Here is a 23,577-nt window from a genome sequence, read left to right on the forward strand (position 1 = left end):
TATTTTGTATAATATAAAATTGAGAATAAAACCATCAATAATAATTTAGTCAATATAGCGCATACTATGTTTTACTATGTATACAAAATACTTACACACACATATATACACATACATATAGATACGTATGTACTAACACATAGACATTCACGCATATGTATATATATAAAATGCACATGCAGACTTGTGACACACATATACATGTGTGTGTGTGCACGCATCTATGTATGTATATATATATATATATATATATATATATATATATATATATTTGTGAGACAGACTAAGAAGTCAGATGTTGTATATGTAATATCTGTATTTTTGGCTTCTGTTCTTCTATCTGTCACTGTTACACCTAGTCAATGTCATGCTGTAATGAGTACAGTGCTAACACTCTAACAATGCAAATCAGGCGTCTGTAATTGTAGAGAACAGGATGGTCTCATATTGTTTGCTAAATACACAGTAAGTGTGAGTGTAGTGTGAGTGTGTCAGAGAGTTGAATAGAATTCAGGCGACACACAAAGTGCACTTGACACTAAAAAAGTGATTTATGAATACACACAGCACAGTATAGCAAGTTTAGCAGCCACACGAAGATGGGGTACACATCACAGAGTACCCCAGCATCAGATCAGCCTGCGAGGAGCATGAGGCTTTATTTGGGGTGGGGGGTGTATATGTCAATGTAAATAAAACATATATGAGATAAAAGGCGTTTTATTATTCATCGTGGCGAAGTTCGAAACTTTGGTCTGAAAAAAAATAATCAGCAACCTTTAAAGTGTGGTCGTCTCTCTGCCTCTGCTAAATCAGCTTTCTTAAATTTACCTTCTTATAGCTAATTTGAATGATTACTTTAGGTAAGCCTCTTAGGGAAGATGCATTGAAATGATCTGTGTGCAGATGTCAGATACAGGGACTGTGTTTTACAGCTTACAGTATAGTGCATGGCGTGCAACGCTGGTGTCCCTGCATGGTCCTCGTGTTACCCCCCTCGCCAGCACTCTGGGAGAAAATAATGTTTAAATGAGTAATAAACGATGATTATATTTTGGCGGAAGAAAGGCGTAGACTACAGTGCAAAGATTTTTAAGTTGTTTATAGGGCGCTCATATATATTTGCGCCCTTGTGACAGTTGCTCCATTATTTTTAATTTGATCTACACTTTGCAATTGGACAGTACGTCACATAACGCTTATAACTGGACCAATAATATTTAAAAAAGAAAAAAAGGATTGGAAACATTCCACTCACTCTGTACTTGAGCTTCAATGTGCTTAGGTTCTGAACCCAGAAAGCATATAATAACTTAAGCCTAGCTGAATGTATCCGCCTTTTCTTCCAAATAATTGTTATTAAGGCAACAGATGCAATAAATGCTTCGTCCCATTCTGACATATGTGTCAATCTCCTCTCTGGGAATGAAACAGTAGGCTCTTTACATAAAACTCCTTCCACCTCTGATTAAAATGTTACATTGACTAAAGGATTACAGCGCTGACTTAATTTTACTGACTATTTTAACAGTTGTCACAGCTGTTGGGAGGCGGAAAGGCAAATGACGGTCCAAAAAAGGGAAAGCAGGAGCTGGTGTTGGTTGTAACAGTGTAGTAAGACACAAAAATAATTAAACATTGTATATACTGATAATAAAGTGCGACTGCAAATAGAAGATGGGCAAAAAGAAAATACATGTTTTACCTTGTGTGGTCTATGGCAATATAGCTTTAAATTAAAAGAAGAATCTTGAAAAAAATAAGTCACAAGGGTGGTTTAAATTGTAGCAAGTGTAATGTTGATAAGAAAAGGCTACCGCTTGTCAGGACGCCAAGATAAGATGACATTAGTGCAACAATAAATGAGTACACAATCCTAAGTGATTGCTTTTAAGTGATCGCGTTTCCATTTGGGATCTCAGGATCACACTTAACTCGCTCTGATTTCCTTTCCTTCACTTTACTTTTATATCCTAAGTTTTCCCCCTAGAGAGCTGTGTCAGTGCAGCGTCCCTGATGCACGCAGAGTGCAAGTTTCTGAGAACAGCACAGTTTAAGTTTTGTGAAATGCTAGATGTAGAATAGGACATCTACAACTGGATACTATTTTTACTGGTTCCATTCATGGCAAACCCTTGACTAACTGTATTAAGAGCAATAGGCATCTCGTAATCGAATCGACAAATCCCACCATGCCCAATTTAGAGTGTTGAAAATAATGGGGAAAACATCTCCTCTCACCCTTCACATTTACATTTTACTGTGACAGCTCCAGTCTTTCCGGGGAGCTGGCCCATTTTATAGAGCTGAATGCTCATTTTAATGTGTTTATAGTTGTGGTCTTTTATTTACTGAGCCCAGTGCATTGCAGCTGTAATTAACCCATGTTATTAGCAAAGCCCTTGTGAATACCCATTAATTTCCCAGAATGGTTTTGCTCTTTCTGCCTTTCACTGCAAATTTCAAGGTGTATTATGAGAGGCTTATTTCAGTTGCAGATGATTCTACTTCTTTTTTCTGCAATTTTTTTTAAATAATAATATTTTTTAATCGAAAATGAACGACCGGCGATTAGGACATAAATGTATTTCTAAAATTTAATTTTTTGAAACTGTAACAATAGAAATTTGCACTTTTGCTTTCCAACGTCTGTACAGAGATAGAAAGCCACAGCTATAGCTTATCATGTTTCTAAACGTCACCCTATAACTGCGGCCACATTTGGAAACTGCACCCTACTATTTCAGGTGCATATTGTGATATGTATTTTTTTTTAACTGTCCCGCTACCTGTTCAAAAAAATAGAAAAATGATTGTGATCTCCCTGACGCTATTCCCGGTTAATGCAGACATTCCACAAAGAGATCGACGCACGTAGGGTTTTTCCCTCATCAGATGACCTGATAAGTTTACAGATGCCACCAGATTCTATCTCAGCTCCAGGATCAAAATCTTTTGCTTTTGCGGATCAGAACCGCTTGCTTCGGTAAAGTTATATAGCAAGATCCCATTTCTGTTTATGTTCATTTCTAAAATACACTAAATGTGTTTGTGAAAAACCTGAAGCAGCTCATCCACTATACAGTATGTCACCAGGTGATCGGGCACTCGGTAGGGTAAAGGGAATCTCGTTGCTGGGTAGTTTTAGATTCACAATGTTTCTCTGCTTGCTGACGACATCGATTCTCGTACACTCCAACTTTTTTCTTGATTGATTGTCCTTGAAATACGAAGAGGTTAAAAAAAATATTGTTTTCACAGAGTTATTTTAGGAATTCTCTTGGCCAAACTCAAGAGAATGGTACCTGGCTGTGTCCATTGTCCGACACCAGTGGAACCACATATAAGAAAGGTAGATGATAGATAGATAGATAGATTGAGCAAGCCCTTATGGTAATAGATACTTTGCATGGGATTACGTACAGACATATGCACATATAACACATCTACAATAGACATATGGACACATCCACCCATGAGACTATAAAACAATGTCAATCATTTGGCTTATATTTAGTTTTTATTTCTGTTGCTTCTTTTAAGCTTCGATAATGATATAAACGTAGGTGCGCCTGTTATCACGGGCAGAACAGCTATTCGGGATTCTCTTAATATTGTAATTGTCTGTATTAACAATAGTAAATGACAGAGCAATCCTTCACCAGCACAGCACCTCTCCCTGACATGTTTTCCTTTCTCTCCGGCCTTTTCCTCCTTTTACATCCTATAGCCTTGTATTAAATTGTCATTGTCCCGGAGTACATGAGAGAGAAATGAATTGTCGTCCTGGACATGCTCTGACAGTAAAATATTTCGCCTCTCTGCCTCCATTCGCGCTTTATGTGTGTGTTTGATAGTGCAGGAGTGACACCCTTAGTCCCAGCAGCCTGACACACACAACTACTCATTACATCCATTATTCCACTCCCAAACTTGTTCTGTGTGGGTTATCTTTGGGCATTTGCGCCTATAAACACATCTTTATTTTTGTTCTCTCTTGTCTGCTTATATATAAATAGAGCGGACTGTTAAGTCTTGATTTCAGGCAATAAATAATTACTGGACCTTTGTTTCTCCTATATATTTGTTTACCATAGTTGTGATGTGAGATTAATGTGCAACGGTGACATGTCATTGTTATATGTGTACGTTGTGTATGTTTGTGTGTGTGTTTGTGTAAGGTAGTGAAATTTAGAGATGTTATTTGCTAATATTTGATCCCTGTAGGATAAGTTTCTACTACATTTGTTAAAAATACATTTAATAACTATGATACATAACTCATAGAAATGATGATTTACATATATGTAAACATTTACATGCATGCTTAACGGAAAGCAAACACTTTATCTGATTGTTACACAATGTGTATTTAAAAAAATTAAAAATAAACGGTGGAAATGTTTTTGGTCTTTTTTGTGGTTTTTTTTTTGTTTGTTTTTTTAAGGCATTTCCCCCAGACAACTGATAAATTCTTTTATCTTTATCTTAGGGAAATGGTTTATGTACACAGGCATGGTGTAAATGTGAGGACGAACTCTTTTTCTGAAAATAAAACCTTACCTTCATGGTAGGACCGTTTATTTTGTTTCCTTTTTTTGTATATGTGATGCCTTTTCAATTTTATTGTGTTTTTTTCCCCATGTTTTTGTTTTATTTTATTTAATCCATTGTTATTCACCCTAATGTCATTATTTATTAAGGTAACACTACACTTTAATATTTAGAGGGTTTCTCAGTTGATGGTAAATTTCCGCATACCTGTAGTCTGTTTGTAGACAACAAAATTGTGTAAACGAGAAAATGTTTTCTTCCCATGTAACCATGGGAGTAGTTTACTTGTCTTTCCTTAATATGAGTGTTATTATTTTAACTTTCTGGTGAATCATGACACCCACAAACACAGGGGCTTCCGGACATTATACTTTTTCTCTAAACTTTGAACATATTATAGATGCGACATTTATTTTTATTTCTGCCTTCTTAATCAGTGTAATTAACAGCCAAAGTCTCTCAGACATACCAGGGCTTATACCTGCGTCATCCACTGATGTGGTCCATACCTGCGTACATGCACTGGGAGAAATTATATATTTGTTCATCAACCTACTGTACCCATTATTGTCATCACCCAATTTATTTGAATTTAAAGAGAAGATTATAAAGGAGAAATATGATTTGCATACTATACTTTCAAGTACATATCTGCTAGGAAAACGCAATGAGCATCTGATACGTTATTTGTGCATGCATGCATATGTCAGTGTCTCCTTGCATTATGAAACTACAATGACGTCTTTCTGAGATTTGTTATTTGATCATTATTGGTAATTCTGTTCCTTCTATTTTTATTGCTGTTCTGCTCACAGTCTAACTACGAGTAAATACAGTTATCATCAGAAAACGAACAGAATTGGGTGTACGTTACATGGAAAAGGTGGCAGATTCTCAGACAGCAGTGCGTTGCTATATTTGGCTGTTATTAAATAGAGAATCATTTCTCCCAAATCGAATAAGTCTAGTGTGGCGTAATATTAGGGCGACAGACAGCTTAAGTGTTCATTGTTTCCAATAATTATTTTCATTGAAAGAGCTTTTGAACGGGCGCAAGTCCACTCAAATTAGGTTTTGCAGCTAATTCCAGACATTCTAATTTAAAAATAAAAAAATAATTTACATCAATGGATTTCTAAATTAATTTTGGAAACACTAAAGCATATTTGACACTGAAAATATTAATACTTTGGGTTCATTTAATGGGCAAATCTAAGTGGGTCAAGTCCCTATTGGCACTGGTTGGGGGTGAGGCGATATATTTGGTAGGCAACAGAGCAGTGTAAAGTGGATGGTGAATTGGTATACTGGTAATGCCTGCTTCCTAATCACAAGATATCAAGCACATGCATTAAGCATAGCTTAAAAAGAAGACTCAGCCATGACCCCCTAGATTAGTAGAATGTGAGCAACTTAAGTTTGGGTCTGAATAATGAAAGCGGAACACCGCTTTTTTTGTCCAACGCCATTATGACTTCTTACAATTAACATATATTGTTGTACAAACATTTGCCACAAAACTTTACAATATTTTATTATACGGTAACAGATGCATGCATTTTAAAGCTTAGTAAATTCTGATATACTCTATAGTGTTTCTTGATTACTAACATTGAACCAAATCGCATAAGAGTCTTAATAACTGATTGCGACAAACGAACATGTTTCTCTCTTGTGCAAGCAAGCTTTTTATTTCAGTATAATAATGTGCCGTTCTTCCGATGTTGTATCCTGCTCTTATTCTACGTTACAAAAAGGTGCTGGTTGAATTATGAAGAAGAGAATTGTCTGCACACTAAATAGGCCTGTTATATTTTCCCCTGTCAGCTCTTCAAAAGAGAGTTCCCATCTGTTATCAGCACTTGTGTTTCTCATGTAATGATGTGTGAAAATATTAACTAGACAGGCCGCTTTTTTCAAATTGTCAGTCAAAAATAAAAAGTTTTAGGGACGGCACTTCCTGCTAAAGTCTCGAAAGTGGATGAACAGCAACATAATAGCCCATGGCAATCAGTGGAAGAAACTAGAATGATTTGCAGGATCAACAATTTAAAACAAAAGCGATTTAAAATATGTAACAGTGAAACAAAACTGATAAAATTAAATAGTGACTATTTAATGTAATACACAAATGGAAAGATGACAAAGGATTGTTTTGGTTTTTTTTTTGCATGTCAACTCTAAAAATCATAGCAAATTTAAGAAAAAAGAAATAGAAAATAATTTTGTTGGTTCTACCCAAGGGACATAACCAGGTTAGGTGTAATACACAGTCTTAACATTACAATACAAAAAATCTTATTGTGCAGTGACTTTTTAAAAATTAATTGTTAATCTGTTTCAACAACTGCGGAGTTAGTTTGCAGTGTTTGTATAAATATATTTTTATCACTAGTAATGCTAGAGAGAAACTTCAAATATTGAAATTCATGCAATTGCCCATTTACCATGTATCATAATACGAACATTTTCAAAATGAAATTTCAGTTTTTACTGTAAACATATTCCATATTTATTTTAAATATTGTACTTATTTTGATAATTCATTTATAAAGCTTCAGTTACAATGTAGATGTGTCGTTATATTTAGGCCTTCAAAAACTTTCACATTTCTCGATACAATTTGGGACTGGCATAGAATTGTGCGCAAAACGTATATTTTTGTTATTGGTATCTTTTCTATTCTCTTCAGTAGTAAAATCATTGTTTAGGTTAAATATCTAAATTTCTCAAAGTTTACATTAACTGAACCAGTAAGAGCGACCTTTAAGTATCAGATACTGGTACATTTTGAATGATACAAAGAATCCGGTTCCCAAGAGCAATCAGAGGGGTTAAGTTGAAATTCGTGATAAGTGAAAAAATACTTCAGAGCAGCAAATTATAATTCTGCTACCAGAAACGGATGGTGCTCAGGTGGTGCCAGGTCATATTAGAGAGCCAATCACTGGATTACATTAGTCTGAATGACACCTGTCCCATCTATCATACAGCCCCTGTGTCACAGATGCTGGAACAAGGATTGACCAGGATGTACAGGCTGAAGTGTTGGTCAGCATTTGTAGCATTGACACCAAATCTGCTGCAGATTCCCCCCCCCCGCCCCCAGACTATATTATAAGCGGTGAGTCAGATGTCTCCACTAAATAGTACCACGTCGAAGGTAAAATACAGAACATGACTCCTCAAATCCTAATCTTTAGCAGTGGCACACAATACACTGCATAGCCAAACACATTAAAAAAAAAATCACTGCATTAACTTTGCTGTCAGAAGGTCAGAGGAGAGCAGTCGTGCATTTCAAGCTGAAAATGCAATAACCCCTTCAGTGCCAGGGGTGCGTGCAATGCATAACATTTACTGTAAAACCAATTCATTAGGCTCACGTTGGAAACATTTGTCTTGGGGTCATGCATAGGGCACGTGACTGCCAATTCTCATTCACCGGGCTGGGGCTCTACCTGAGAGTCTTAGTTTATTTGCCTAAGCGATGAGATCCATTAACAGAACTGTGCTTGAAGCTATTTCAGACTTCAGCTATTCCCTATCAGATGAGTTTTTCAAAAATGAACACAATGAAATGTACATTTTATGCATTAAGCCACTTCTTGTAAAAACGTTTTTTTTTTTTAAAGGCGGAGGTTTATATATTTCACCCATTTCCACTAGCAACTATCAATAAATTGTCTAATTTAAAAAAAAAAAATTCTCAAACATTTACTTTGAATGGTCCTTGCTTTTATTTAATACCTTAAGGGGCCTCTTACGATCAGTGACCATCTGTTATTAACATTAGCAAAATTAATAATTTCATACGCAACTCGCAAACAACTTTCTGCTGGTTCAGATTGAAATCCTTACAGCCCGCTATGATAAATAAACAGAATTGAAATTAGGAATGTAAAAGGAATACAAATAAATATATATATATATATATATATATATATATATATATAAAATTTCTAATTGGCTAAATCAGAAATCAGAACATTTTCATCCAATATTCCAACATCGGCATCAACCCCCAAAAAAGTATTTAGAAAAATTAAAAAAGCATGACAAGCCTAAAATGTTGACTAATGGCTGCCATCATTACACCCTTGCTGCCCTTTAACCTGTAACAATAATACACAGTTGGGTAAGACCTAATTTAACAAGGATTCCATGGTGAGCTAGGTCCATGTTTGTCCTTCAGAACAGACCTTGTTATGCAATTCTTAAACAACCCACATATGTTTTAGGAGGAGCTAAGATGTTTTTCTCATATAAATATATGTGTTTCCTGCACCGGTAAAAATAAAACCAAAATAAACTCTTAAAAAAAGGAAAACTCTTGCCATCGATAATGATCGTACTAGAGACTCTATTTTTAGAACTGGATTACTTACATTACCAGTAGCCGTACAACAAGAGTTAAGCGCCTTTTCCCTTTATAGAAGGGCAGATTTATACAAATATTTATCTGTACAATAATTCTAAGAATCAAGAATGCTATAGATAATGTCAACTAACAAGTCATCATACTGCCGCGCAAAGAAACAGAAGAAAAAAATCTATGCTATTTAGCAGTTGTGTTCCGAGGAGCATAGCTGTGAAGAAAATGTGAAAACATGTCACTTTCTGTAACCTAACTGGCAATAACAAGGAATCAGTGTAAGGCGGCATGAAAACCATACGCTTTTACAAAAGGGAGAATTTGTTTGTGCTTTATTGATTTAACAATAAAAAAATGGTATAAAATTCTGGAAACTTTTCACTAGCTGTATATTCTTAATAATAATAATGACCTCGTTAATGCATTGCTAATTATTGCAACAGACAATACTTGCCATCCCATCAGCTATATCTATTGACCAATAAAAACAGTTTAATTTAATCATAAAAATCTAAACTTGAAAAACATTAGTAATTTATCGCAATTTGTACACATAAAATCCTAATTCCGTACAACATTCTGAGCACCTGGGTACAAAGGCATTTGGAGACATACAATTAAATACAGTTTGACGATAAGAGCCGATTACTTTTTAAGAAATAGACAAAGATCCTGAGTAAATAGGATCGCAAACGGTGTCTAATTAATGATTCAATGATTAATAAAAGAACAAAGTCCTCGCACACATAGGAACCATATCGTAGCCAGATAACATTGCAATCTATAGACTATAGATTGATCTTATTTTTTGATTCAAATTTTAAAATGTCAGTTAAGTTGTCATTTTTATTCTCAAGTGACATTAAAATAGTGTATTTTATAACAACCTATTGACAAAAGAAATCTTTGCACCAAATTGTAAAGAAAATTGCAGCATTTAATAAGAAATGACAGAAGATACTGTAGCACGACAAGTAAGTTTCACTTCCTTAAACAGTGATGTTTAGAGACATCTTTGGGTCCATACTTCAAAGTGTCTTCACGTCTTTGCCCTTAAGGCACCCGAATGCTGCCCGGGCTAAAGCTGGCACTGAGCATTATCAGCAGTTTACACTACTGATTCCATTCTAAATATGATTGTATATAAATACAGTTAGTTAGTCTGGAATAATCTGATAACCCAGCGCCGAGAGTGAGGAGCCGAACAAACAGTTTTTCAGTAAATTCGCTGTTCATACACCTGATAAGATTGAAAGAGCTTTCGAAATGCTGATATGCTTTGAATAAGAAAAGAATAATCAGTTTTGCTGGCACCGTCTTATCGGGAATGCAGTTAAATGCCAGTGCTTTAACATCACCAGAAGTGAATGTTTCAGACGTCCCTGATCTTTTATTGAAGTTAAAGAGTAATATCTTTTGTGGCGCACAATTATGACTGGTGGGGTAAATCACCTGTCTCAAAATAACAAGCGGAGCGCACTGACAAAGGAAATGGTAACATATGGAGACGCCGACCTGTCTTTTGTGATTAGCTGCTATTTTGATGCTAGAGAGCGATACAGAGAACGCCGCCAAAAGACAGTCTAATTAACAAAAACTATAGGCAACTTTGTAGAAATACAATATATATATATATATATATATATATATATATATATATATGACACACACACACACATACAACGAGACACCCTCCGTTAAGGCATGATGGGAAAAGTCTCCCGTGACATTAGCCCCTATTAGCTGCTTTATTAAAATTCTCAGAAATGTTAAAAACAGGTTCTCACATTTTAATGAAACATGAAGAATATTGGAGAGGTTAAGACACTGCAGGTGGTTTAGGTTATTATGAGATAGCAACACCCGTCCAGTTGCATGCTCCATCATCTGATTTGATTAATGAAGTACAGTCATTTGATTTTCCCAAACAGGCGAATGTTTAGACCGGATTCAGAGCATGGGAAATGCTCACCTATTGGTATACAGCTGGAACTTGCTGTAGTTTAGCGCATTGACCGTTTGTGCCAGGTTCTTGAGTGCTGTTTACCCGCTGCGGGCTACTTACTGCACTGCAGATTTCTTGTTCAGCTGATTTTTGGAGTATAACCGGTTACTCAATTTATCCCTCATTAAAGCACTCATGACGCCTTCCTGGGAATCATTGTCCATGTAACCTGACATACTTATACGTTAAATGCAACTATGACTACACATTGTTATTCCACAGAAGGTAACTTGAATGGCGCCTTCTCAACCCCATTTTCCCTGGCATAAAATAAAGGGTGTCTAATGTAATTATTCATATGATGGTAACCATTGACTCCAGCAACCCCAAAAAAGTTTATTTCCACAACTATATTTGCTATTGACCCCCAAAATTTGCTGTTTACAAATACAACTTTGATAACGTTTCTAGTTGAAAGCTTTTAAGCTATCTGCATTCTTCCACGTTATGTTTGATCCTGATATTTTAATCATACTAATGTAATTTAATTGAGACGTGTGTTGGATGATTAGCATATTTGTAATCTATAAATCAGACATTGATTAACCTCTTCACTGCAGCTCAGTGAAGTTATGGAGGAGTTAAATGTCAGAGTTTTGCACTGTTATAGCTGTTTGTATTCCCTTTTCCCTTTCTCGCTCTTTGTCTCCGTTCCTCTCTATCGCATTTCTCATTTTTCTTCATTTTATGCTTGGAAGTGGCTGTTGCATTCTGATTTGATAAATGATAGTGTAAAAAGTGTTTTGATTGATTTTGGATTAGTATTGATTGCTCTTGATTAGATCACTGACACCCTGGAATCAATACGATTCGATAAGACACTGCGCCTCTTTTCCATACCACTCAGTTGACCGGGGGGAATACAAGAAAACTGAGTGGTCAAGGATGATAAATTGACCAAGTGTCTATCTTAACAAAAAATCCTTTATTTCTAAGCGTATGGATCGCACAGGAATCCAGAGTTTTGTCTCTAACAATTTGAAACTACAGACCATTTAATTAATAACATAAAGCAATACTAGAGTGGTTTACATTTTGTGCCGCACCATACTTCAAAGCTATAAACCGTGACCAAAAAGTCACTCTGAACAAAGTTTTAGTGCCGAACAGTTTAGAAGACAAGTTCCACTTTTGGGGATTTCTCCCTAATCAAATGAGTCTGTCCCCCCCCCCATCTAAGCCAAGTAGGGGATGTACCGCATTGTGTTCTGCAGTATACTGCAAAGCTATCCATATTGCTTCAGTATACGGGTGTTCTATGGTCAACCGTCTATAGAGCTCAACCGGAAGGCTTGCGGACAGACGGTTAACCATACATAGACTAAGATCACCAGGGTATCTTGGCTTCAGGCAATGGGGCATTCATTAGAACCAAACCTTTTCTATCATTCCTTAAAGATAATGGTAGCAAACACAGCTTCACACATTCATGCAATGTATACCATTCTACTAATTATCACTGCAGGCAATGCGTTATATAGTTTAAGGTGTTTCTGTTATTTATTTTATTGTGAAAGAAAATTAGGAGAGCGAGTTTAATTCTAGTCAGCAGTAAAATATGTATATGATGTTACATCATTGACCGAGCAACTATAAAAACCGCAACAACGTTTACAAATGAAAAGGAGTGGCAACAATACGTGACATATTTTTGAGATTTCCTCGTTGCTCTTTAAACCCTCAGGGTTAGACAGGAGTGCATAGAGAGACCAGTACTAAATAACTAGCTATATTTACTATTACTTATATTAGGCCACAATTTTATATAACCGAAGAAGAAAAGTAACCTCCCCGCCCAGTGTTGCTGTTACACTGGACGGAATTATTAACGGTTATTTTTACATGCCCATGCTATTCTTGACTTGCCTCTATAATCTTACATGTTTTCATGTTTTTCTTATACCTGGCTTGGAGATGATTAATCCAGCTTTATTAGCCCAGCCAGGACAAAAGCTACGTGGTGGTGAATAATAGGAATTAGGCCTCCTGACTACACCTTGATATTTTAACCTTTTGGAAACCAGATATGTTGATGACATATTTCGGTTCCATTTGACTGGTGCGCGCTGGCTCCTAAATTGTTAACTTGTTATCATTTAGGTTTTTTTTTGTTCATTCAATCAATTCAAATTTACATATTTATTTTTAATTTAGAGTTATTGTTGAGACTTTGATCCCTGAATTAGACTAAACATACACAACAGACAGGAAGGCCAACGTCAGCTGATTATTTGTATCCTATACGGCAGCAAAATGAAACTTTTGTAAAACAAATAATGGGATTTTTTTTACATTTCTGATTTTCGTGAGATAAGAATAGTCACATTAAATAATAGCAGGTGATACATTGTATTTTCTGAATGCTGGTAGAACACAATCCCGTTTAGGGGAACTTACTATGGAGATATTACAATATTTCTAAGCGATTCACACAGCAATCCCAGTTTCCAACTGTATTTTTGTTTGTCCTACTAAATTATTGTTCCAGTATAATTTATTATACAGATTATGCGTGACCGTATACAGTGCACTGCGCGTAGCATTTAGCTGGTCATACACATTTAGGTCATAGGGAAACAAGGCGATGTGGACCAGGTTCGTCAACTAAACGCTAATCAGTCTACTGATTAGCTGTACTCCGCCATCTTACATTGAGGCTGAATATTAATGCTAATTAGGATAATAAATGCTGCATCGTGACGTACTATCACATATGTCTTTAAGGCTGTAGAATGAGCATAGACACTGTATTACCGCGTTAGGAGAGAGCGCCTGCCCTGCCTGGTAGCTGGGTGGTCATCGGTTTCCCTCACACTACCAGTCTGTAGGTTGGTGCTTTATTCAACTGGAACTAAATCATCTTATCACGAAAAAAAAAGAAAAGAAATGGTTTGTGCTGTAAAAGGTGCTGGGACTGAATATACGTCCATGACAAGATTTATGGCGTATTCCTTCCAATAACACCCACTCCATGTCAGACCTTTAGAAGAGACTTGATTACCTTCTACAGCTGGACCTCAGGCATCCAGGCTTCCAACTTCATATACAGCTACCTTCAGATATTTCCACACAATGATATACATGCTGTACATACTGTCTATCTATCTGTCTGTCTATCTATCTGCCTGTTATATGTAGGTGCACAGGCTGGAAATCTAATTTATTACAGTATATTGAATCCACAGATAGCTCTGAGACTATATGTGTTCCATATTTGTTCCATGGACTATATTTGTTCCATAGATTGTTAGACTGCTTTAGTCAAAGCAGGTTGTATACTGTTGAATCTTCTTATACAGTATATTGTATTGTCCTGCATTAATACACCGTGTGTGGCTCACATAGATAGATAGATATGAAATAGATAGGTATTATATATATATATATGTGTGTGTGTGTGTGTGTGTGTATCATATAGATAGATAGATATGAGATAGATGGATAGATAGATATGAGATATATACATCGATAGATAGATATGAGATAGACAGATCTATAGATAGATACAAGATATATATATATATATATATATATATATATAGATAGATAGCTTGATATGAGATAGATAGATATATATAGATAGATAGATAGATATATATAGATAGATAGATAGATAGATAGACGATAGATATGAGGATATATATATATATATATAAAACTACAACTTGTTGTATGTGTGTTATGTAATATGTGTTGCTATTGAGACCATTGGTGTTACAATAAGTTACATAGCATCACATAATGTGTCGGCAGATAAGAGGCTCATCGGTCTTCCTGTGTGGGCAGCATGGATGGTGTAGTGGTTAGCATCACAGCACTGATGTTCAGTGTCCATTTCCCACTGTGGCCCTAACTGTGTGCAGTTTGTACGTTCCCCCCATTCCTGCATGGGTTTCCTCCCACACTCCATTAAATATACTGGTATGTTACAGAATTAACCTTAGTGCGTCAGTGTGCGCGTGTACATGTGTTTAGGGGAGAGTAGATGGGCCACGTGATTCTTACAGTATCTGCCGTTATATTCTGTGTTTCTATATACGTTATGTACTGGATTACCACCTACATCTTAGTATTACCACTAGGTGGCACTAATCAGAGTAATAAAAAAAAGAGAGTAGGAACCCTGCGCTTCCTATTGGGGTCAATGGGATCGATGGAAGAAGATTTATTTTCCGTTGTTTCCTTTTATACTGAATAGATCTTGTTCCTTAGCTTCAATTCTTCAATATAATTCACCTCAAAAAAGAAGAAGAAAATCTAATGGTGCCGATTTTCCTAGATGTTTAGCACACATAGGCCAAGAAATCGAGCATAGGTCTGGGGTCACTTAGTAATTTCAGGAAGTGTTTTCCCTTTTGGGTCCTGTTCTTCTCAGTTTCCTCAGAGATACATAAGGGAAACACTCATAGCGTAATCAACCAATTTATTTATAAAAACACACAATAAAAAATGTAAGAACACACAAAGCCTGGTACCGTATCTGGCCTTTCACCAAAGGCCGGTTTAGAAGCATATGGGGGGGGGGGGTCAGATGTAACAACCCGGGTACGGTACCAGGCTTTGTGTGTTTCCCTTATGTATCTCTGAGGAAACTGAGAAGAACAGGACCCAAAAGGGAAAACACTTCCTGAAATTACTAAGTGACCCCAGACCTATGCTCGATTTCCTGGCCTACGGGATATTCCCATACATGGTACGAGTACCCTCACTTTTACGTTATTTGATGTCGTATGTGTGCTAAACATCTAGGAAAATCTGCACCATTAGATTTCCTTCTTCTTTTTTGAGGTGAATTATATTGAAGAATTGAAGCTAAGGAACAAGATCTATTCAGTATAAAAGGAAACAACGGAAAATAAATCTTCTTCCATCGATCCCATTGACCCCAATAGGAAACGCAGGGTTCCTACTCTCTTTTTTTCTTCTAACATATACTGTAGTAGGTGGTACTACTGGGTGCCCGGCAGCATCTCAGTGGAAGCGCAGACTATTTCCTTTTTTTCCTTTGTATAACTAATCAGAGTAATGCCTGTTACCTGGGTGCCGTTACCTTCAGTATGAACCCCAAAATATTACATGCATTTTATATGCACAAATCTCTGACCATATCACTATAAGTATAAATAGAAAGTAAAATCCGGATCATCTCTTTATCGTAACAACTCTCTAATTGGGACTGTCTCATTGGCTGAATGTTGGGGTTTCCCCAAAGCAGGTTTGGTCAGTGAAAAAGGGGTATGTGAGGTTTATTGTTGCGCCTGGGGTCAATATGTTGGGGTGTTCCCTGCGCCCAGAGACAAATGTAGTAGAGATGATAGCAGGTAATCCCTTGGCGCAGTTTTAATCAAAATTAGACTTTTTTAAAAATGGACAAACGAGGACATATAGAAATATATAATTGCAATCTTAAAATACTGATAGCATAAAAGGTCGTACCCGCAGTGTACAGTCTACATTTAGTTATTAGCGAGGGATTAGCAATGTTCTGCCATTCTGGGCGAGGGAGAGTGGGTGTTACATTTACTAACGTTTCTAAAAAGAAGTGAAGTGGGGCAGAGGCTGGCGCAAGAAATAGAATCATATAAATTGTATGTAAAATAAAATTTTCCAATTAGATAAAACCAATGGCACCCTACTAATGTCTCGTTAGGTATCTGCCCATCCCCAGGCGCATTCCCCGCACCACATTCCCTGAACTGGTTAATTATTTGCCCACGGCACCGTAATCCAGCGGAGTTGTAGAGAGACTGCACTGCCCTGCCCCACACGGCGTCTGTCGGATTGTACCGACAGCATTGGTGCTTCTTTTTATTAAGAATAACTTTGAAGCTTGTAAAATAAAATGTGTGCTATGTAAACTGTACACACTCGCTGTGTGTCTGAGGTGGTGTTAGTTTGTTCGGGTTTACAATGTGTCTCCATAGGAGGCTGAGGCCCTGTGACAGCGAGTCGGCAGCAGGTGTGAACTACATGAAGCAGGATTAGGAGGGTGGCAGAGTGTACACTATAAACAGACACCACACGCCCATATTACCCCATCTTCAAAGAGATAGAAGTCAGAAGTCAGTAGGGTCTGGCATTCCCTGTTTACTAAACAGTGCCCTGTGCAAACTGATCCGTGCAGCTGCGGCTGCCTCACCCCTCACATCCTATACACTCACAATGACCCCCCCCCCCCAGTCAGAGGAAATATGGGCACTGGTGAAAGGCTAAACCTATTGTTTTCAGCGTTAGCATATAGTGATTATAATATAATACTTCATTGCAAATTCCCTTGGAATATCTCCTTGGGATCTCAGAATTCGGCAGAAACCTTCCAGCAGCACTCAGGGGATTTAGTCCGGCTGGTTAATATATACTGTATCCCCTGTGACACAGCAGGAAAGAGAGGAAATCAATGCTGGGCATCTGGCTAGACTGTCACAAATAGCCAGAAACACACTGCTGCTACGTATTATAGCAATGCAAAAGCAAGTAGCACCGTGAGGTATTTACTGCAGGCGCTGTGTACCCGATGATGCAGCATGGGTACTGAGAAGCATGGCACAGACTTATGGGTTTACGCACATTTCTGCCATTCCGGCAGTACATGGGGAGAAGGAGAAGACAGTGGCCGATTATCGAACAATTGCACATGCGTACAGATCATTCAGTGAAAAAATCCAGAGTCTTTTCTGATCGCAAGCCGTTTGCAAGTTGATTGACAGGAAGCCGGCATTGGCGGTGGTAAACGCCCATTTTCTGGGAGTGTCAGGGAAAACAAAGGCGTGCCCAGGTGTTGTCAGAGAAGGCGTGTGATGTCAGCTCCGCCCCGATCAGCCTGTTTTGCACAGTAAGTTGTGGATGGATTTGCAGCTGGTCTCCGATTGGCTATTCCAGACTTGCATGGGGCGGGTTTTCACTCTCTCTGTGCGGTGGCAATCTGATCGCAGGGGTCTGGTAAATCGCCCAGCAGTGATCAGGTCTGAATGACCCCTAGTGTGCGGACCTTCCTATGTAGGCAGCGTACAGTCAGATGAGTTAATGCAAAGGCCAGCGTATACCAATGGGGTATACACCCAAGAAATCCATATTTGTGGGTGCTCATGGGTGGATGTAAATGCACCGATAACGTTATTCCCGCCAGCTCTAGGTTGTGTGTGCGCCGCTGACACTGATAAGCGCTGACTTTGTTGCTAAGGCGTACAGTATGGTTGTGAGGGCGCTTTTATTTCCTTACATGAGATAGAGCGCAGGATACGGTACTTGTTTAGTTTCTAAGCTACGTTGTCAGCGTAGCCGGCGCCACCGTGAAACTACACTGGGAGCAGGGTGGTGGGTGGCAGCGGGAGCAGGGTGGTGGGTGCTTTGTTTTATACTTAATGTCCTCCGGTCGGCGATCCCCGCGGGCGACGATCACTCCCCGGTGGCAGCTTTCAGTCCCCCTCCTCCAGCAGCCACTCCCCGGAGCCCGCAATGTACGTAATTCAGCGTATTGCCGCTGTGGGAGCATCACATGGTTTTCCTGCTCCCCCAGCAGCACTACGCTAATTGCGTACATTGTCCGCTGCTAGTACCAGAGAAGGGGGACTGCAAGATGGCGCCAGGGAGTGACTGCTTGAGGAGGGGGACTGAACACTGCCAATCAGTGGACTTGATGGACGCGGTGACCGGAGGAGGGTAGGTATGAAGCACAACACACACACACATTTCCCCCACTATCCACGTCATACACCCAGTATCCACGTCGGCGTGGAGTTGATTTTATGAAGTGTAGCGAACGCAGCGAGCCACCGAGCCCGAAGCGTGGTGAGCGCAGCGTGCCCCGCGATGCTCGCCATGCTTCTGGCTCGCTGCGCTCACCACACTTTATAACATCACCTCCATGCCGACGTGGATAGTTGGGTGTATGACGTGGATAGTGGGGGCATGACGTGGATAGTAGGGATATTAACCATTGTGTAGTTTCAGGGCTCCAGAAGCACTTACGTAGTTTACGTAAGCAGCATAGTGGTTTATTGGTATTCTCAATACAGCACTACGTAAACTACATAACTGCCGCCGTGACGCTAAACAAGTACCCAGGATACACTAAGTGGCGGCTTTTGCAATGTGCCGATTCCCAGCGGTTTTGACTAGAGATTTAAAACCGTAATAATTTTAAATGCAAAATCATTTTTGTTATATTGTTGACAGTAGAACAGCAAGAAGTGTCAGCTTGGAAACGCTGCTGCTTAGTAAATATGGGCCACAGAGTTGCAGCTGCTGTTTTAGGTGTGTTTGATACCTACCGTAACAGCATAACATGTATGTATGTGTAAATATGTTTGTGATACACATTGTACAGGGTGTAGACCGGAGCATATACTAAGTATTGCACGTGCTTATTTACAGCTAATTATACCGATTTATCAACTCTGCATATCGCCCTGAGTGAACCTTAGATTGCACCTGCGTCATACACAGCCGCGGCAGGCCAGAGTCACCCTGGGCACCATCCAATACCAGAGCATCTCCCTGGCATGCTGTACACAATGACTATTGGGGAAATAGCTGTAATGCCCCCTCTGCCTGGGTACCTGTCATACACCCCTCCCTACAGCACTGGCATGAGACGGATGCATTCCATACAGGGCAAAGGCTGGGGCATTGTGTTTGGTTGTGCCAAGCTAACAATATGCATTATGGCAGAACTGGTGGCAAAATCCTGGTGCACGCAGGACAGAAGTTTTGTATCTTTTGTAAGTTTGAGGCATTTTTTTCCCAGCTGCTCATTCAAACTAATTATCATAATTATATCACATACAATATACTGTGTGTATAATATGGGTATAATCATAGGTGTGATATGGGTATAATCATAGGTGTGATATGGGTATAATCATAGGTGTGATATGGGTATAATCATAGGTGTGATATGGGTATAATCATAGGTGTGATATGGGTATAATCATGCATGTGATATGGGCATAATCATTGGGTGACTGGGAACTCCGCCGCAGTTTTGTGAATGTCACAAAATGTTTCCTCCGGGAACACCTTGTATCACAGCGTTCCGATCCCTTTAATGTTTGAGGACCTCAGTGTGATAGACTGAGGTTAACCCTTTGTATAACAGATGGAGGGAATAATAGTTGTCAGTGTGCAGTGAGGTCATATGAGTGATGTCATCCTGGGGTCCATCTGTCCCTGGGTTACTGTAGAGCAGCTAAATAAAGGCCGAATCAAGCACCTAAATATAGCGACACAATACAAGGCCATGAATGCGACTCATTTGTTTGAAAGAAATTGTGACTGTGTCCCCGAGTGTACAGTTCCCTCCACAATGTGCATATGGCAGAGCTGCCACCGGCATACTGCGCTGTACTACTGTATTTGTGTGAGTTTATTGCTGTGCGCTTTATACTGTGTGTATTGGTTTAACCCCTCGTCTGCTGGCAGCGATGTACAGACCAGTCCGCGTCTTGTCACTGTTCTCCCTAAGCTGAAGAGTTCTAGAAGGAGACATTGTGTGGGGCTGTTCCGCAGACTTCCCATATTCAGAACCATAGACTGGAATTCTCAGAAATGTCTGATTTTAACTCTTTCATTGTCAGATTGTTCAGCTTAGCGGGAACAGTACTGGCCCAACCCGCAGTGCACAGGGGTTAACCTGTTTTTCCTGGCAGATAGGAGGACGAGAAAGCACAGAATGAATCTTTTCTTTCTTAGTTTTCAGAATTTAAAGATCAATTATTGAAGGAGAATATAGGAAAATAATATAAACAGCATTTCGTGGGATTCCTAATTTTAAAACAAGATGACTTCCAGGGATTTACCCAATTTATCTCAACAGTGGATAAAGTAAGACTTTTTTCTATTTATTTACACAACATATACTGCACATGACAAATACACACGTATGTGTACACCGCATAGGTTACAACTACACACTCACATCCTGCAAGAAAAGTTACACGCACATACATATCGCAAATAAGTTACACACATACATACAAACATACATACATACAAATATACATGCATATTCACATACTGTACATACTGCAAGTAACAAATACACATGTATACACAGTATATTGCACATGACAAACACACACACACACATGTGTACACTGCACAGGTTAAAATAACACACTCATATACTGCAAACAACAGTTACACGCATATACAGTACATACCACAAATAACAGATAGCTACATACATACATACATACATACATACATACATACATGCATATACACATACACACTGCAAATAACAAATACACACATACCTGTATATATACTGCACGTGAAAAATACACACGTATGTGTTCACTGCATAGATTAAAACTACACACTAAAATCCTGCATACAAAAGTTGTATGCATATACAGTACATACCGCAAATAACAGATACATACATACATACATACATACATACTGCAAACAACAAATACACACATACATGCTGCAAATATCAGTTACACATACATACATACATATACACAGACATACTGCAAATAACAGTTACACGTATATACATACATACATAATACATACATATACACAGACATACTGCAAATGACAGTTACACATACATACATACATACATACATATACACAGACATACTGCAAATAACAGTTACACATACATACATACATACATACATACATACATACATATACACAGACATACTGCAAATGACAGTTACACATACATACATACATACATACAGACATACTGCAAAATAACAAATACACACATACATAACGCAATTAGCAAATACAGACATACATACTTCAAGTACAAATATATAAACATACATAATAAAAATGTGTATACACATATACATACAATACTACAAATAAGAATACACACACTAAGCATCATAACAATAACACATACTGTACTGTACATACTGAACGTCAAAAATGGACACAAATATATACCACAAATAACAATAAACACACATATAAACACACTAAACATCATAAATAAAAAACACATACAAACTGCAAATAATAAATAAACAAACACACAAACCCAATACAGTGCATATGAGGCATCACACATACACAAACTGCAAATAGCAAAATTCACACATACTGTACATATACAGTCTACTCTCACACACACACACACACACACACACACACACACACACACACATTGCATACTTATTATAAAGAGACACATATAAATAAATAGATAAATAAATCACAATAATCATGTGTGTGTGTGTGTGTGTATTGCTCTGATTACAGTTACACACGCATGTTTATAAAGCACACATACAGTAGATCACATATACACATGTAAATAATATATACATACATTTTTGTTATGTATAAAATGTATTGTATGAAACATTTAGCAGGTTGTTCAGATTAATGACCTTAATTGCGATATTAGCACTAATAGAAATGTGTAATTTTTTTATTTTTACTTTGTATAATACGGTAGTTATAGTTCATGTCCCTAAAATGGATATTTCCAGCTTAGATAATCGATGAATGATCAATATCGTTACATAATAGCATGAAATGAAGAAGTCATCAATAATTATTTTACACACAACATGAATTATTTATCCCACTGCTGCCTCTATTAAATAATCCTTAAATTGTCTATTTACTTACTTTTATCATTTTATATGACTTTATTAGGAAATTAAATAGTAAAATACAAAATAACAGATTGCTTTAAAAATTTATTCCAAGCATTTTAAGGATAAATGTGGTGATAGCGATGTGGTGATAAGTAACAGAGTACAGCCATAGGGGTGTGGGATTATTGGTGAGCCTCCATATGAGGACAGGTCACCTGTGCACGCTGCGGTATTACAGGGAATAAGAGTTATCTGCATCACATCACTTGCCATTCGGTTTATTGCTAGATCCCACATCCCAGCCGGATACAGCGCAGCCTGGTCATGTGACTAGTAAATGGATCTTGTGGTCTAGGCCTGGGAGTGTTGGGTCTGCTCCTCAGAGCGTAGGACAAAGGCAGTAACCTCGCTGCAGACACAGACAGTATTTATATAGGCAGCAATCACAGTGTCCCATGCAATCAGCTAGATCAGACGGGGCAACTACAACCCCCATCATTCTCATCCGCTCTCTTATGATTGAGCTGTCATCCTCAGGGGCAGTTATGTCAGCTTCTGCTTGTCCGCATGGTTTATGGTTGGCCCAGTCATTGACAATGGACGACTGGGATGCCTAGTGGTGGCAGTGCTCAGACAGATGCACTGAGGTACAGGTGACTCACCTGTGGCTAAGCAGCCCCCTCACACCCTACGACACCTGTTCCCTTGTATTATAATCCACCTGTACTGCAGCATATTACACACAGTTGGATGGAGATGTACTTGCAGGACTATATAGTAGTACATTAGGAGGACAGGTGCGAATCACCGCTGGAATCATAGCAGCCAATGAGATATTTGCTAGAATTGTTTAACTTGACAAGTAAAAGCCAAAAGCTATTTCCTGATTGGCTGCTGGGGTCTTAGGGGTAAATTTCCTAAGATGGGATGTTGTCCGAAGCAACCAATCAGATTCTACTTCTTATTTATTAAACACCTTCTCGAAGATAATAGATAGAATCTGGTTGGTTGCTATGTGGACAACATCCAATCTTCAGTAGAAGTCCCATTGTAGTAAGTGTACCCCTCAG

General features: G+C 38.2%; 1 protein-coding gene across 9 annotated transcripts in view; it reads left to right on the plus strand.

Moving 5' to 3' along the window:
* ESRRG (estrogen related receptor gamma) overlaps nucleotides 1–23,577 on the plus strand; it is a 705,684-nt gene that overhangs the window by 529,157 nt on the left and 152,950 nt on the right. For 3 of the 9 annotated variants that reach the window (XM_083175155.1, XM_083175156.1, XM_083175153.1), the window contains one exon: nucleotides 20,625–20,756. The exons of 3 other annotated variants lie outside the window; for them this stretch is intronic. In XM_083175155.1, coding sequence (XP_083031281.1) covers nucleotides 20,713–20,756 — 44 coding nt within the window. In that variant the 5' untranslated portion in view covers nucleotides 20,625–20,712. Of the gene's footprint in view, nucleotides 1–4,492; nucleotides 4,571–20,624; nucleotides 20,757–23,577 lie in introns of all 9 variants that reach the window. 3 more of the 9 variants (XM_083175150.1, XM_083175151.1, XM_083175154.1) reach the window with 2 other exon arrangements.

The sequence above is a fragment of the Crinia signifera genome, chromosome 3 (genome assembly GCF_055691185.1).
Source record: "Crinia signifera chromosome 3, ASM5569118v1, whole genome shotgun sequence".
Taxonomy (NCBI): Eukaryota; Metazoa; Chordata; class Amphibia; order Anura; family Myobatrachidae; genus Crinia; species Crinia signifera.